The sequence below is a fragment of the Caretta caretta genome, chromosome 11, assembly GCF_965140235.1.
Source record: "Caretta caretta isolate rCarCar2 chromosome 11, rCarCar1.hap1, whole genome shotgun sequence".
In the NCBI taxonomy this organism is placed as follows: Eukaryota; Metazoa; Chordata; order Testudines; family Cheloniidae; genus Caretta; species Caretta caretta.
Genome location: NC_134216.1, coordinates 36,733,000 through 36,746,492, shown reverse-complemented (window position 1 = coordinate 36,746,492; position 13,493 = coordinate 36,733,000). Strand labels below are relative to the sequence as shown.

The following is a 13,493-nucleotide window of genomic DNA, read 5'->3' as shown; positions in this document are numbered from 1 at the left end:
AGCTTTAAACGTTGCCTCACCTGCAGGCACTCCGTACCAGTTTTGGACGAACTTGCTCAGTGTGTTTGCTGCCTAGGCGAAACACTCATAACACAGATGTGTCCTCATTGCCACAAGTTAACTGCTCGAACAAGAAAGGCTAAAAACTTACAACTAAAACTCCTTCTCATGGAGAAGTCTCTCAGACTGATCTCGCCAACCATGGCTTCTGACAAGGATCCCTCCTCCATCCAGGCTTATGATCACCCCCTGCCCCTTAAAAAGTGTCTAAAAAGTGAGTAACCACGTCCCCAACACAGGAATCAGCCAAGAAATGCTGTTCTGCGAACAGGCAAACATCATTGGCACAGATCACACCAACAGTGCCAGGAGCCATGATAGCACCATCCGGCACTGCTGGTACCACAAGAGCTAAGGACTCTAAAAGAGCCAGCTTGGACACAGGCACTAAGGGGATATTGAAACCCCATGCTTCGACACTGACTCAGCCAGAGTCACAATTAGCACACAGCAGCGAGGCACTGCTGCAGACTGTGGCTCACTCTTCGACCCCCACTGCACGCCTTGTGCACATACTGGCACAGGCTCTGGTGCCGACATATACACCACAACTCCTGGCACTGACGCTTATGCCTACGGTGCAGATCATGCAGACACTGCAGCAGTTCCTATGGCTCAAAGATCTCTTAGTCAGATCAACACCTGACTCTCCCATTCTCTGCACCGATGTGACCTCAGCACCAACATAACCCTGGCACCGAGTCTCCTTGCAACTCCATCATGCTCCGCTCCACCCTTTTTGAGAAATAATGAGGAGGACAAGGAAGGACAAATAGATTCTCCTCCAAAATCTCCTGCCCACCATGAGCCTCCCAAATCAGGACCTCCTGAGGGGACATATTATACTGATCCCAGACATCCACAGTACGACCAGCCTTGGGGCCCACCTATGCCCCTTTCACCCCAATAGGCATACTGGAATCCATGCGCGACATACCCCACACAACAGGAATTGCCTACCACATCCAGACTAAGCACACAGCAATCACCTGCACATTCGGTACTTGGACCTTCAGAACCGGCAGGGGAAGGAGATGAACAGGAGGAAGAGCCCTCAAACCAGGAAGGGGCACCACCTATCCACCTGTTGTCATTCTCCCCAGATGACATGGTCATTCCTCCTCTCCCTAATATGGGGGATGATTTCAAACAATTACAGAACCTATTTAAAAGGGTGGCGAATTCTCTGGACCTCTCTCTGGAAGAGGTCAAGATGACACAGCACAAAGTAGTGGACATTTTGAATACATCCTCTTCTTCCAAAATCGCTTTACCTATGAACGATGTGATAATGGAACCTGTCAAGACTATTTGGCAGACCCCTGCAACTGCTCCTCCAACCTGCAAAAGGTCTGATGAAAAAATATGTGCCAGCAAAGGGCACAGAGTTCCTCTTCTCCCATCCGGCACCCCATTTACTTGTGGTCGACACAGTCCATGAACATGGCAGACAACAGCAGCCCAAGAACGCACCTTATGATAAGGACTAGAAAAGGCTTGACCTTTTCGGCCACAAGGCTTAGTCCTTGGCTATACTGCATCTCTGGATAGGCAATTATAAGGCCTTGCTGGCGAAGTATGATTACAATAACTACACAAAGTTTTCTGAATTTATTAACTGTTTCTGAAGATAAAAAAGAACAATTTACAGCACTTGTAGCAGAGGGACAACTCATCTCTAGAACAGCCCTCCAAGGTGCACTGGGCTCTGCGGACACAGCTACAAGATCAGTGGTGATCGCAATGGTGATGGGAAGGGCCTCATAGTTCCATCTCTCTGGCTTCCCTAGAGAAGTGCAATCTACGGTTGAAGATTTACCATTTGAGGGGCCCAAACTCTTCGCCACAAAGACTGATGAGAATCTCCATACGCTCAAAGTTTCACAGGTGACACTCCGATCTCTGGGGATTTCTACACCTAGACCCAAGAAAAGACAGAGGAGTTACTATGCCCCTCAACGCTACTGCCACACTCTGTATTCACAGCAATAATGGTAGTACGTGTCACAGGGTCGCAAACACAGGCCATCGAGGAGAAGACAGCCTACTCCTCCAGCTGCGTCACAGCCATCGGTGTCCAGGCATCAAATTTGAAGTCTTAGTCGAGGGCCTGAGAACTCCATGTCTTTCTGTGCTGAAAACATCTACTCTCTCCCAAGCATTTGGATATCGCCTAGTTTCATTTTATCCAATCTGGAAAACCATCACATCCGACAGATAGGTGCTAGAAATCATACAAACTGGTTATTCCATCCCCTTTCTTTTCAAACCCCCTACCCACCCTCCCTCCCCGTCCCTCTTCAGGGACCCCTCTCACAAGCATCTACTGCATGAGGAGGTAATCCACCTCATACATCTAGAAGCAGTAGAACATGTTCCAACAAGACACCGAGGGGAGGGGATTTTATTCCCACTATTTTCTCATGAAGAAAAAGTTGGGTAGGTGGAGACTCCTACTCGATCTACAGTGACTCAACAAGTTTGTGAGGACGCAGCCCTTCAAAATGGTCACACTAGGTACCATAATTCCAGCACTAGAAAGAGGGGATTGGTTCTCGGCCCTTGACCTCCAGGATGCATATTTTCATATAATGATCCATCCCTCGCATCGGAGATTTCTCCAATTTACTATTGGACAGAAACATTTTCAATACAAGGTTCTTCCTTTCGGCCTATTCACTGCCCCTTGAGTTTTTTCAGAGGCACTAGCAGTGGTTGCGGCCTGCCTCCACAGAAACTGAATCATGATATTCCCATACATGGACAACTGCCTGCTAAAAGCACCAACATGTCGAACAACGTTACAAGCCACCAAACAGACTGTGACCCTCTTCACAAGATTAGGTCTCCAGATGAAATGCAAAAAAGTCCACTCTAACATCTAATCAACTTTTTCCTGAATTTAAAATTGTGATCATTCCTAATTTCCCCATAGGAAACCCAGGAAAAATGTTTTAAAGTTACACAAACCATTATCTATATTTAAAGATGCCAGACATTTTGGGCACCGGTAGAAATCGATCACCTTTATATCACCACTTAGTTCAGCTTTTCAACTATGTGTGGCTCGTAGGGGTTTTTAAAAATAAGTACTTTTTTCATTAAAATTTTTCATAGAAAAACTTTAAAAGTTACTGAAAATAAGTTGAAAAAAATGTCATATGTATTTCAGGCCACTAAAAAGCAGCCACGTTTATAAGCATAGTTACTTACTTAACTCCTCTCTCCCCTCTGTTAAATCCTAAATAAATAATTCCAGGATATTTACTTAGTAGTAACAGAAAACAAGTTGAACAGCATTGTCAGTCACAAATTACCAGTATTGTATGCATTTAAGTAATTACTAAATGCAGTCTCCTTTTAAATATTACTCTAAACAACCAAGAGAAAGTTGATGAGATATGATAGATATCATAATGGTATGGAGAGGGTTAATAGCAAAGTGTTATTTACCCCTTCACGTAACACAAGAACTAGAGATTCACTTGATGAAATTAACAGGCAGCAGATTTAAAACAAAAGGAAGTACTTCTTCACACAATATACTGGCAACTTGTGGAACTTGTTGTCATGGGATGTTGTGAAGGCCAAAATTATAACTTGTGCAAAAAAGAATTAAATAAATTCATGAAGGAAAGTCCATCAATGGCTGTTAGCTATGATGGGGACATGACCTCATGGATCCAGGTGTCCCTAAACCTCCAGCTACCAGAAGCTAGGATTGGACAGCAGGACTTGAGATTGCCCTGTTCTGTTCATGCCCTCTGATGCATCTGGCTCTGTCCACTGTTGGAAGACAAGATACAGGGCTAGATGGACCATTGGTCTTATGCAGTATAGCTGTTCTTATGTTCTTAAGTTCTGATCTATCTTTTAAAACTGTTTTCTTCTTTTGTTAGTCATCAGAACAGGTCAAAGTTGCCCCTTTTTATTCCCTTCTTGGTCTTTCCACAGCCATTAGTATAGTTTTAAATTTATTCTCAAATGTGTAAAGTGTGTGTGTATTTAACTAGTCCTTCCTGCGTAAATTCTTAATTCTTTAGAACTATATGGCTTATCTCTTTACCACCACTTTATAATATATCTTGTAAACAACTGTGAAATCATTTCTATGTTATTTGTAAAAGACTTTTGTTCTAGAAGTGCATGGTACTTCCCATCTAATCTATTTGATGTATTTCTGAGGAACCTATCTGCTTGCTATCTTAATGCTATACCACAGGATGTAGTAGGATGCGATAAGCAATACGTAAAACTTGATTGGTTCTGCCTTGCTTCTGATAGTAGCAGCAATGAGGCAGAAATAGTACAGGTGCAACAACTATGTCCTTCAACTGTACTCCCCTCTCGCAACAAAAACTCTTTACTGGTATCTCTTGGTATATCAATCAGCATTTGTGGTTGTATAAAATTCTAGAAACTACTTTTCACTAAATAATTTATACATGTAGTGGCATTTTTTCCTATAATCTGCTCCCACAAAGTTCTCTTTTCAGGGGATGTCAAATGTCCCTTTGTCCAGGCATTTACTGTTGGGTGTTATAACTTGTTTAATAGTATTTCCTAGAAGAAGAAATTAATGTTTGTTTTTTGAAGAGTTCAGAGGTTAGACATAAGATTGTTAAGTAGCACAATTATACTAGTCTTTTATTTTGTGGTTTAAAGGCAGGTACATGGGTCTGATGTCCCAGTTGAAGCAATTCTAAAACTTAGAAGTACTTGATACACCAAATACCACCTTTTATAGTTAGGTGTAGTCATCATAGATCCTTATTTTGACATGTCTTTAAAAAAAAAAAATCCTGCTCTCTTCTCACAGTTACAGAATGAGCTGTTTTCCTCATTTCTCTTTCTCTCCATGGGGAACTTTTGAAGCAATAGACCCAGTGCTGCACTTCTCTCAGGGTGGAATCCCACAATTCGCTTTTAGACTGGGTCTCCAGGCTCTGGCACCTCCATGTACCAACTGTAATTACTCCAAATGCCTGACTGTGTTTGGCCATTTGTACAATTTTTTTTTCAGGAGCTGTACGCAGTAGATGATGCGATGACTCAGAATAGCTTCTCCAAAACAAAGTAGTATTTATTTACATCAGTAGCAAAATAGCATTCAGAGAAAAAGGCTAAAACAAACAGCCTGCACACATTTGTCTTACGTAGAGCTTATCCCAGACACCCCAATATTGGGGGTGGATTGTCAGTCTGCTCCCCAGCAGTCATGGACTCTTTATGTCTCTCTCAACTTCAGGGCTGAGATTTTAAATCATTCCAAAGTTCTTTGTTGCATTTTCCCTGTTTGGCTTCCCAACCCTTGTGGTTACCAAACCAGTCTGTTGATCAGAGCATGATAGAGGTAAAATTCCAAATGAATTGACATCTGTATTAAATACTGGTGAGTGAGTTTTCTGAAGCTATTGACTGTGGCTTCAGCAGACACACAAAACAACATAAGACTGACTTGACTCCTAGTTATACTTTAGTAAGTGACAATAACCAAAACAAACAAGCAGAGGATTACATAATAGCTAATATTTTTATGACTCTCTCCCACACTGTTCACACCTGTGTACCACCTGATTGCAAGCCATATACCACAGTTTAAGAACCTCTGACCTCATCAATTGCGGGAAAATGTGAACCTTTTTTACACTGGTCTCTTTTTGAATCCTTAGTTTAACCTGAAGTTTACTGAGTGTTGAAACAAGGGGTCCCAAAATCTGTGTATTTTCTTATTTAAAAAATAGCACCTTTTTCCCCATTAAACAGTGAATAACACTATATTGAGTTTAGCCAACTTATTGGTATGAATCTTTTGGCCTCTAATGCCAGGGCCTCAAAAACCTGCTCACCCACTTGATTATGGGGAATGGAAATTTTGTCTGAGTGGGACAAGGAAAGCTGTTGGTTCCCTCTCTAGAGAGAATAAATATAGGGAAGGCAGGGAGCAGAGCAGCCCAGTTGTTGTTCCTTTCTCAAGAAGGAGACTTGAACTGTCGAAGCTGCTATATTTTTCGTGGGGTGGGGAGGAGGGATGGAAGAACAAAAAAGACACTGATCCTTTGAGAACAAGAGGGAGGAGCTGGAGAACAGAATGCTCAGGTTCAGAGGAGGAGAATCTGGGAAGCTTTAGGCCTCCTGCACTACCAGGAGGACAGCAACTGGCTTCCCAGTCCTAGACTGCAAGCTGAAAAGAGGACCTCTGCAAAGAGGTAGGGGGCAGAATTGATTTATGGTTTTGGAGTGTGGGAGTAAACCTGTGTCAGTCTAGTGTAAGAAAATAAAATAAAACAATAATGAGTAAAATGGCGGGGGGGGGGGAGAATTGGGGAGTAACACACACTTTAATTTTACCCAGGCTAGGGTATGGAATTATTCCTTCAACATATTCCTAACTACATACAAAATACTACATTAAGAGAACATTAAGGTTGCAAAGTCGAACACTGAAAAGTGAGGAAATGCCAGAATTAAGGTTGCCTATCTAACCTTAATGTGGCCCCCTTGTTAAATCAGTTACTATTGATTTTTCATGTTTTGTACTTTTGCATTGTAGTGCACATTTAACTGCATACATATTAATACTTTTTTTTTTAATTTACAGGTGTTTCCATTTCAAGAAACATTATTGTGACCAGTTTGATGCTAAAGAACATCTTTAACAGAGGTTTTTATAGATGTGATAAACTTTTAATACCAGAATGGCTCACATAAGAATACTAAGACAATTGTGTAAGAAACTATTTTCCCACTGGAAGCTTTGGAAGTTTAGCATTGTTGTTTTTGTTTTTCTAGTATTTTTGTTTTTATTACAAAGAGAAGTAGGTGTTCAACATGCTAAACGTGAACCAGGGATTGGACCAGTTGTGGGAAAGAAAAGTGATGTACTCGGTTTCATGTTAAATGCTGTGAACAATATTAAAGGTGCAAAGCCAAAAATGCAGATAAAAGCACCTGTTAGGCAAACCAGTATTCCTGGAGTGAGACACTGTTTGCAAGGACATTATACACTAGCAGAACTGAAACCCTTCTTAGAGCGACCTCTTCAGGACCCCAATGCCCCTGGAGCTTCTGGTAAAGCATTCAAAGCTACCAATTTAAGCCCAGAAGAGGAGAAGGAGAAGGAGCGTGGGGATGAAAAACACTGTTTTAATGCTTTTGCAAGTGACAGAATTTCTTTGCACCGGGATCTTGGACCAGACACTCGACCTCCTGAGTATGTTGAAATCCATACTTTGAGAGTAACATACTTATCTAACATATAGAGACATAGCATATTCTCAGAACAACTTGGGCAGCATTTAAATACACCTAACACTGCAAACAGATGTCTTGTAATGTCATCAGTCTGTGGTATAGAATAGGAAATCTCTGATTTACAAGTGGCGGCTGTGTTGAGATACAGTCAAAACGAAAAGTTTTTTAGGAAGGCTTAGTCTGCATTTCTTCGTTATCCGGTGTTTAGACATTAAGTAACAATCCAATGAGTTTCTTTGTTTATGATGTATGCCTCTAACCTTAATTCTCCCTTAATGACCTTTTTTGGGAACTTCCTCAATTTTTTAAAAGAAAACTAAAACTTATAAGTAAAAATTCTTTTCATATCGTTAAGTTTTTTTTAAAAAAAAATTAATAGGAAAAAAGTGAAGAAAATTACGTGTTAATAAAAGAAGCAGAAATTTTATGATACAGCAGAAGCAGCAAGGACTGTTTTGAGGTCATTGAAAGGAGAGCAAGAATAGTAGGTTTAATTCCGTAGGTTTCCTCTGGAATCCTATGGCATGCAAAAGTTTTGCCAGCACAGCCCATACTTTCCTTGAGCAAGCCCTTATTTCTCTTCTAGAACACACCTTCTTTGCTTGAGCGTGTCTGTAGTGGTTTTAAATTCCTTCAGCCATTAATATTGGTGTGATGGGTCTCATAGATTTGTGTTATGCCCATGCAGTTTACAAAATCCATAGGCCAGTGGTTCTCAACTCTGGTCCACTGCTTGTTCAGGGAAAGCCTCTGGCGGGCCAGGCCGGTTTGTTTACCTGCCGCGTCCGCAGGTTTGGCTAATCGCGGCTCCCACTGGCCGTGGTTTGCTGCTCCAGGCCAACTGAGGCTGCAGAAAGTGGTGTGTGCTGAGGGATGTGCTGGCCGCTGTTCCTGCAGCCCAAATTGGCCTGGAGTAGCGAACCGCGGCCAGAGGGAGCCGCGATCGGCCAAACCTGCAGACGCGGCAGGTAAACAAACCAGCCTGGTGTGCCAGGGGTTTTCCCTGAACAAGTGGTGGACCAGAGTTGGGAACCACTGTCATAGGTAAAAACAAGTTTACAAAATATAGAGGTCCATGTCTGACTTTGGAAGAGGCCTTACTTGTTGGCTCAGAGCTTGATAGTGTTCACAAGCTGTAAACTTTATAGACAATAAACAGTAAGTACACAGTTTACAAGGTCCACAGAGATAGTCTTGTTAAACTTGTAAGCTCTGAATAGTGCTTGCAGATCCGGGAAGAAGCATAGCTTTAAAATTCTAATATCCTTGAGCAGAATCTGATTGGCTTCCAGAAATTACAACTTTCAGAGGATTTGTCTGCAAAGCGTCTAATTTCTTTGAATCAGATCTATGCTTTTTTGTTTTGTTTTTCTTACAAACTCCACAAAACATATTAAGAAGTTTATAAAGTCTGCAAAGGCCTCACTAGAGCTCTGAGGTTCAAATAATTATAGAAATAACTCCAACAACTAGCCATCCATTTTTGTTTGAAACAAATTCTATACCCTAAACCTCAGTGAAAACAAATGAATAAAACAAATGCAGAGTTTCTCAAAGATGTTTTTAAAGTTCAGACAGGGCAACAAACTGGCATTCTGAGATGCTCTCAAGGGATTACCACCACATCCATAAATGAAATGTTTACACCTCCCTATTGAAGTACATAGAATCTAGCAGTGGGATTCAGAACAATTTTGTGACATACGTCACAAAGAGAAACAAAAATCTTGATTTATTTTTTCAGATGTACGACCAGGGGCCCACCTTCATCTACAAAATAAATGAGTGAGTTTGGTGTTAGCTCAGTCCTCGGAGAACAGGAGTTCATCACATAACTACTAAAAAGAAAAGGAGTACTTGTGGCACCTTAGAGACTAACCAATTTATTTGAGCATGAGCTTTCGTGAGCTACAGCTCACTTCATCAGATGCATACCGTGGAAACTGCAGCAGACTTTATATATACACAGAGAATATGAAACAATACCTCCTCCCACCCCACTGTCCTGCTGGTATGCTGGTATGCAGGACAGTGGGGTGGGAGGAGGTATTGTTTCATATTCTCTGTGTATATATAAAGTCTGCTGCAGTTTCCACGGTATGCATCTGATGAAGTGAGCTGTAGCTCACGAAAGCTCATGCTCAAATAAATTGGTTAGTCTCTAAGGTGCCACAAGTACTCCTTTTCTTTTTGCGCATACAGACTAACACGGCTGTTCCTCTGAAACCTACTAAAAAGAACTGGTACTATTCAACAGAAGTATTATTCTCTGCTTAAATGGGCACTGGGAGTGGCAAGGCTGTGTGGAGAAACAGTAGTTGGTAGGGTTGCCAACTTTCTAATTGCACCAAACCGAACACCGCTGCCATGCCCCTTACCCGAGGCCCTGCCCCCCCCCCCAACCCTCCACCCCCCTCACTCACTTTCACTGGGCTGGTGATCGAAAAAATGACTAATCATTAAAAGCATATTTATTTATTTATTTATTTAAATAAAATGACATTTGTAGGGGTTTGGGGAATTGGTAATAAGATAGGGATTCTTTCTCATTTGGGTCACTAGTTATAATCATGCCCAAGATGACAGTAGTTGAAAGCTGTCCTCAACTGATTAGTGGCTAGTAGCCTATGTGAAATGAATTAGTTATCTCAGTCCACTTCTTGGTGCACTTTATCATTGTTACACAATTCATGGAAAACGTTGGTACTTTTACTGGCAGTCAAAGAAGTATATTTGAAATGCCATAATGTTAAAAAATTCTAAAGACCAATCCTTTTGTTGGAAAAAAAAAAAAGACTTAGTCGAGGTAGTTATAATAACCATGACCCCTCCCGCCCCCCTTTTTTTAAACTAGACATTAAAGCTCTAAGGCAAAAGTCAAAGAGATTGCATTTTTTTACATACAGGAAGAACCTAATCTTTATGCTCCTACTTGATAGGTAATTATAGTATCTATATGGCATACATATTGGGAAGCAGCTGGTGTTTAGAACAAAAAGAATTATCTGGCTGATATGTAATAACTAAACACAGGAAAAATAAAGCTTTAAATTGTTTTCTGTCTTGCTTGGTGAACCATTCTGAAATGTTTATATCTGTTCTCATGAAGTTTTAAGACCTCTATTTACATGGTCTTTGAGGCATGTTTTTTCAGATGCAGATGCGATGTGTATGCATGGCAAAAATGAAGTTGTGCTGTTCCACCTGGCTGCCAAATAGCTGCCACCCACCTTTCTTTCCTCTCAAGCAAGTAGTAGTAGAACTGATTTTTGGGGTTTTTTTTTTTTAGACTGGAGCATGAAAGGATTTTGCAGCTTCCTTTCTTTGTAGTTCCTCTTCTCCGTTGTCCAGAAGTTACGTAGCTTCTGCCCTCTCCTCCTGTTTCTCCTCAATCCTCCCAGTCATGGGTAAACCATGCAACATAATCTTTTCTTCCCTTACATCCTTGGGAGTTGTCTGCTGGGTACACTGAGCCCTCAAATGTTGTAGGCCAGCAGATCTGGGACTTGTGCTCCTGCTTTGCACTTGTACACAATTCCATTTAAGTATCTTAAAGAACTTTAAAATGTCAATGCATTAAGCTTCATCTCCCCTATGAACTAAGCAGACTTACAGATGGGGATGCTGAAATACAGGCTACATAAGTGGCACAGGCAGGAATGAACCCATATCTAGCTTCCAGTTTGGTAATTTTCAGCCCCAGACCATTCTTATTTTCAATACAAACATTTTTATCGGGTAAAAGACCAAATTAAAAGTTTTTCTTTTTTGTTTTGTTGCTGAGATGTTGACTGTTATGTGGCTTTATTTGTGGGTGTATTGTTTTGAAATTAGGAGTTAAGAAACTATATCTTTTAGATGAAGATGGTTTCTTTCTGGATAGTATACACATGAACTTTAATATTAGCGTTGACTTGTTAAGACATCTTGTCCGTAATGTCATGTAGACAGCCCAAATTTTTAGGAGCATAGAAATGCTGTACTGGCTCAGACCAGTAGTTTGTGTAGTTCAGAAGTCCAGCAATTCCCCCAAGGAAAGTCTTCTCCTAATCCTTAGTAGTTAGAGCCTGGTTATGAAGGAGAGTGTAAATTCCCTCCAAAACATTTGACTTTTCCTCTCCTTTCACTTCCAGTATTTACTATTATAACTCTGGATATTCTTATTATGCTATACCCTTTTAAGCTCTTGGACTCAATGACTTCCACAGTCTGAGTGACTGCATTCCAGAAAGTATTGTCTTTGAATATGCCACCTTCCAGTTTATTGAATGTCCCCTTAAATCTATAATGCTCACTTCAGTGATTAGTAAGTAATAATAATACCTAGTAGAAACTGGATGAGCCAAAACCTGCATGCACAATTCCTATTGTCTTCCATGGGTGATATATGGTTGTATCCGAGAGGAAAACTGGACTCTACTTCAAAGGAACTTGACATTCCTGGGATCAGAAGTGACTTCATTGCCCAAATAGATATTCATGAGGTATTAAGAATTGGCCATCAAGAATTCTATTTGAGATGCTGTATGACACTTTCCATTTCTTTATTCTCCAACGCCTATGGAACTAGAAATTATAAGAGGGAAAAAATAAAATGTCAGTAATTTCTCTGTTACAAAAAGGGTGGTTTTTTAAAGACTGAATTAGAGTTCATATTAAATTTTATATAAAGTCTAAAACTTCTTTTAATCTTTAGATGTATTGAGCAAAAATTTAAACGTTGCCCATCACTGCCTACTACAAGTATCATAATAGTTTTTCACAATGAAGCATGGTCTACTCTGCTAAGAACTGTACACAGTGTGATGTATACTTCCCCTGCCATACTCCTCAAAGAAGTTATTTTGGTGGATGATGCCAGTGTAGATGGTAAGAAAAAAAAATTTTTTTTTTAAATCTTACTTTTCTAATTAATCCATGTTAAGATTACACCTGTGATTAGTCAGTTAGTGATATGTTTTGCATCATTAATGGTTAGAAAGAATGAGAGAGACAGTTATCTCTTTGCTAAACGTGTGTGTGTGTGTGTAATTAAATTTACTTAATTAGTTTTAATACTCTCATGCAAGATAAAAACAGAAGGGAGAAAAACCTTCTATTTTCTAACTCTATTTGGCAAATATGGATTTCTTGTCTATTCATCCCAACGTTCTAAGTTTATACCTCCCTAACACAAAGTTTATATATTTTAAATGTTTTTTTTACAGTTTAAATTGCGTAACAGTGCCACTGTGATTAGTGACCATGGTAAGCCTTGGGGAACCAAGTTATATTGCACTTTGTAGAACAAGGAGTCCTAGGATAAAGCAACCTACTACTAACCTATGATTATAGGTAATGTTTACAATGATCTGCAAACATTTATACATGTGTCCCTCTTTAGGCCTGTAAATGGTCTCATTAAAGTGTTTGAAGATAAGGGACAATATGAGAAGAAACGTTCTTTCCCACAAAATAAAAAAAAGTACTAAATGATTGCGTATTAAAAGGTGGAGCTCTAGGTAATTGTCTAAATAATCACAGGTGGATATACTTTGGATGATTACAAAGCCAGTTTTACAAACTTGCATACACTGAGATACCGAGGCAGACTTCTGAAAGAACACACATTCAGATCAATGCACCTATGGTTGTTTGCAAGTCCGCGTATTTGGGAATATCAACAAATTTGGATATAAGGTGCATTCAGAAGCAGAAGGCCACTAATATTAATATGGAAGTGAGAAGATACAAAAACTTAGAAGCAAAATTAAACCTGAGAGGGAAATAAATCTTCTTAAAGGTCTTCACCCATCTGTATATTTAGAGCTCCTACTGTAGGTAAACGTTGTAGCTCTTGATTGTTTATGCCTGCAAGATGTGCACATGCACCCATATGTACATGCAAAACCTGCACTTACGTGTATTTGTGTATGTAATTTGGGTGGCTAGGTGCACAGTTACTCAGTTTGCTTGCAACATTAGGGTTTTGAGTGCTTAAGTGATACAAATGCAAAATGCAGGCCTATTGGAAATGTCCCTTGCACTGTGAATGCTTTTATCATTTTTTTGTAAAGTAGAATCAGTAATGACCAACAGGAACTGCTTTTTAACTGCTCTTTAGTAGAAGTCACTCCTGCCAGAGGTGAATTCAGTTTTGTTCTGTTTTTTTTTTTAAAGTCTTGCTTCCACATTGCAAA

General features: G+C 40.2%; 2 protein-coding genes across 4 annotated transcripts in view; one reads left to right on the top strand and one right to left on the bottom strand.

Annotated features, from left to right (window-relative positions):
• The window catches only part of GALNT3 (polypeptide N-acetylgalactosaminyltransferase 3), a 50,455-nt gene that overhangs the window by 20,497 nt on the left and 16,465 nt on the right, over positions 1 to 13,493 (top strand). For both annotated transcript variants that reach the window (XM_048869926.2, XM_075117909.1), the window contains exons 2-3: positions 6,662 to 7,273; positions 12,011 to 12,183. In XM_048869926.2, the coding sequence (XP_048725883.1) occupies positions 6,759 to 7,273; positions 12,011 to 12,183 (688 nt within the window). In that variant the 5' untranslated portion in view covers positions 6,662 to 6,758. The remainder of the gene's footprint in view (positions 1 to 6,661; positions 7,274 to 12,010; positions 12,184 to 13,493) is intronic.
• Positions 9,774 to 13,493, bottom strand: part of LOC142068284 (zinc finger MYM-type protein 1-like) — a 29,027-nt gene continuing 25,307 nt past the window's right edge. For both annotated transcript variants that reach the window (XR_012664364.1, XM_075117910.1), the window contains exon 2: positions 9,774 to 11,880. The gene's annotated coding sequence lies outside the window, so the exon portion shown is untranslated. The remainder of the gene's footprint in view (positions 11,881 to 13,493) is intronic.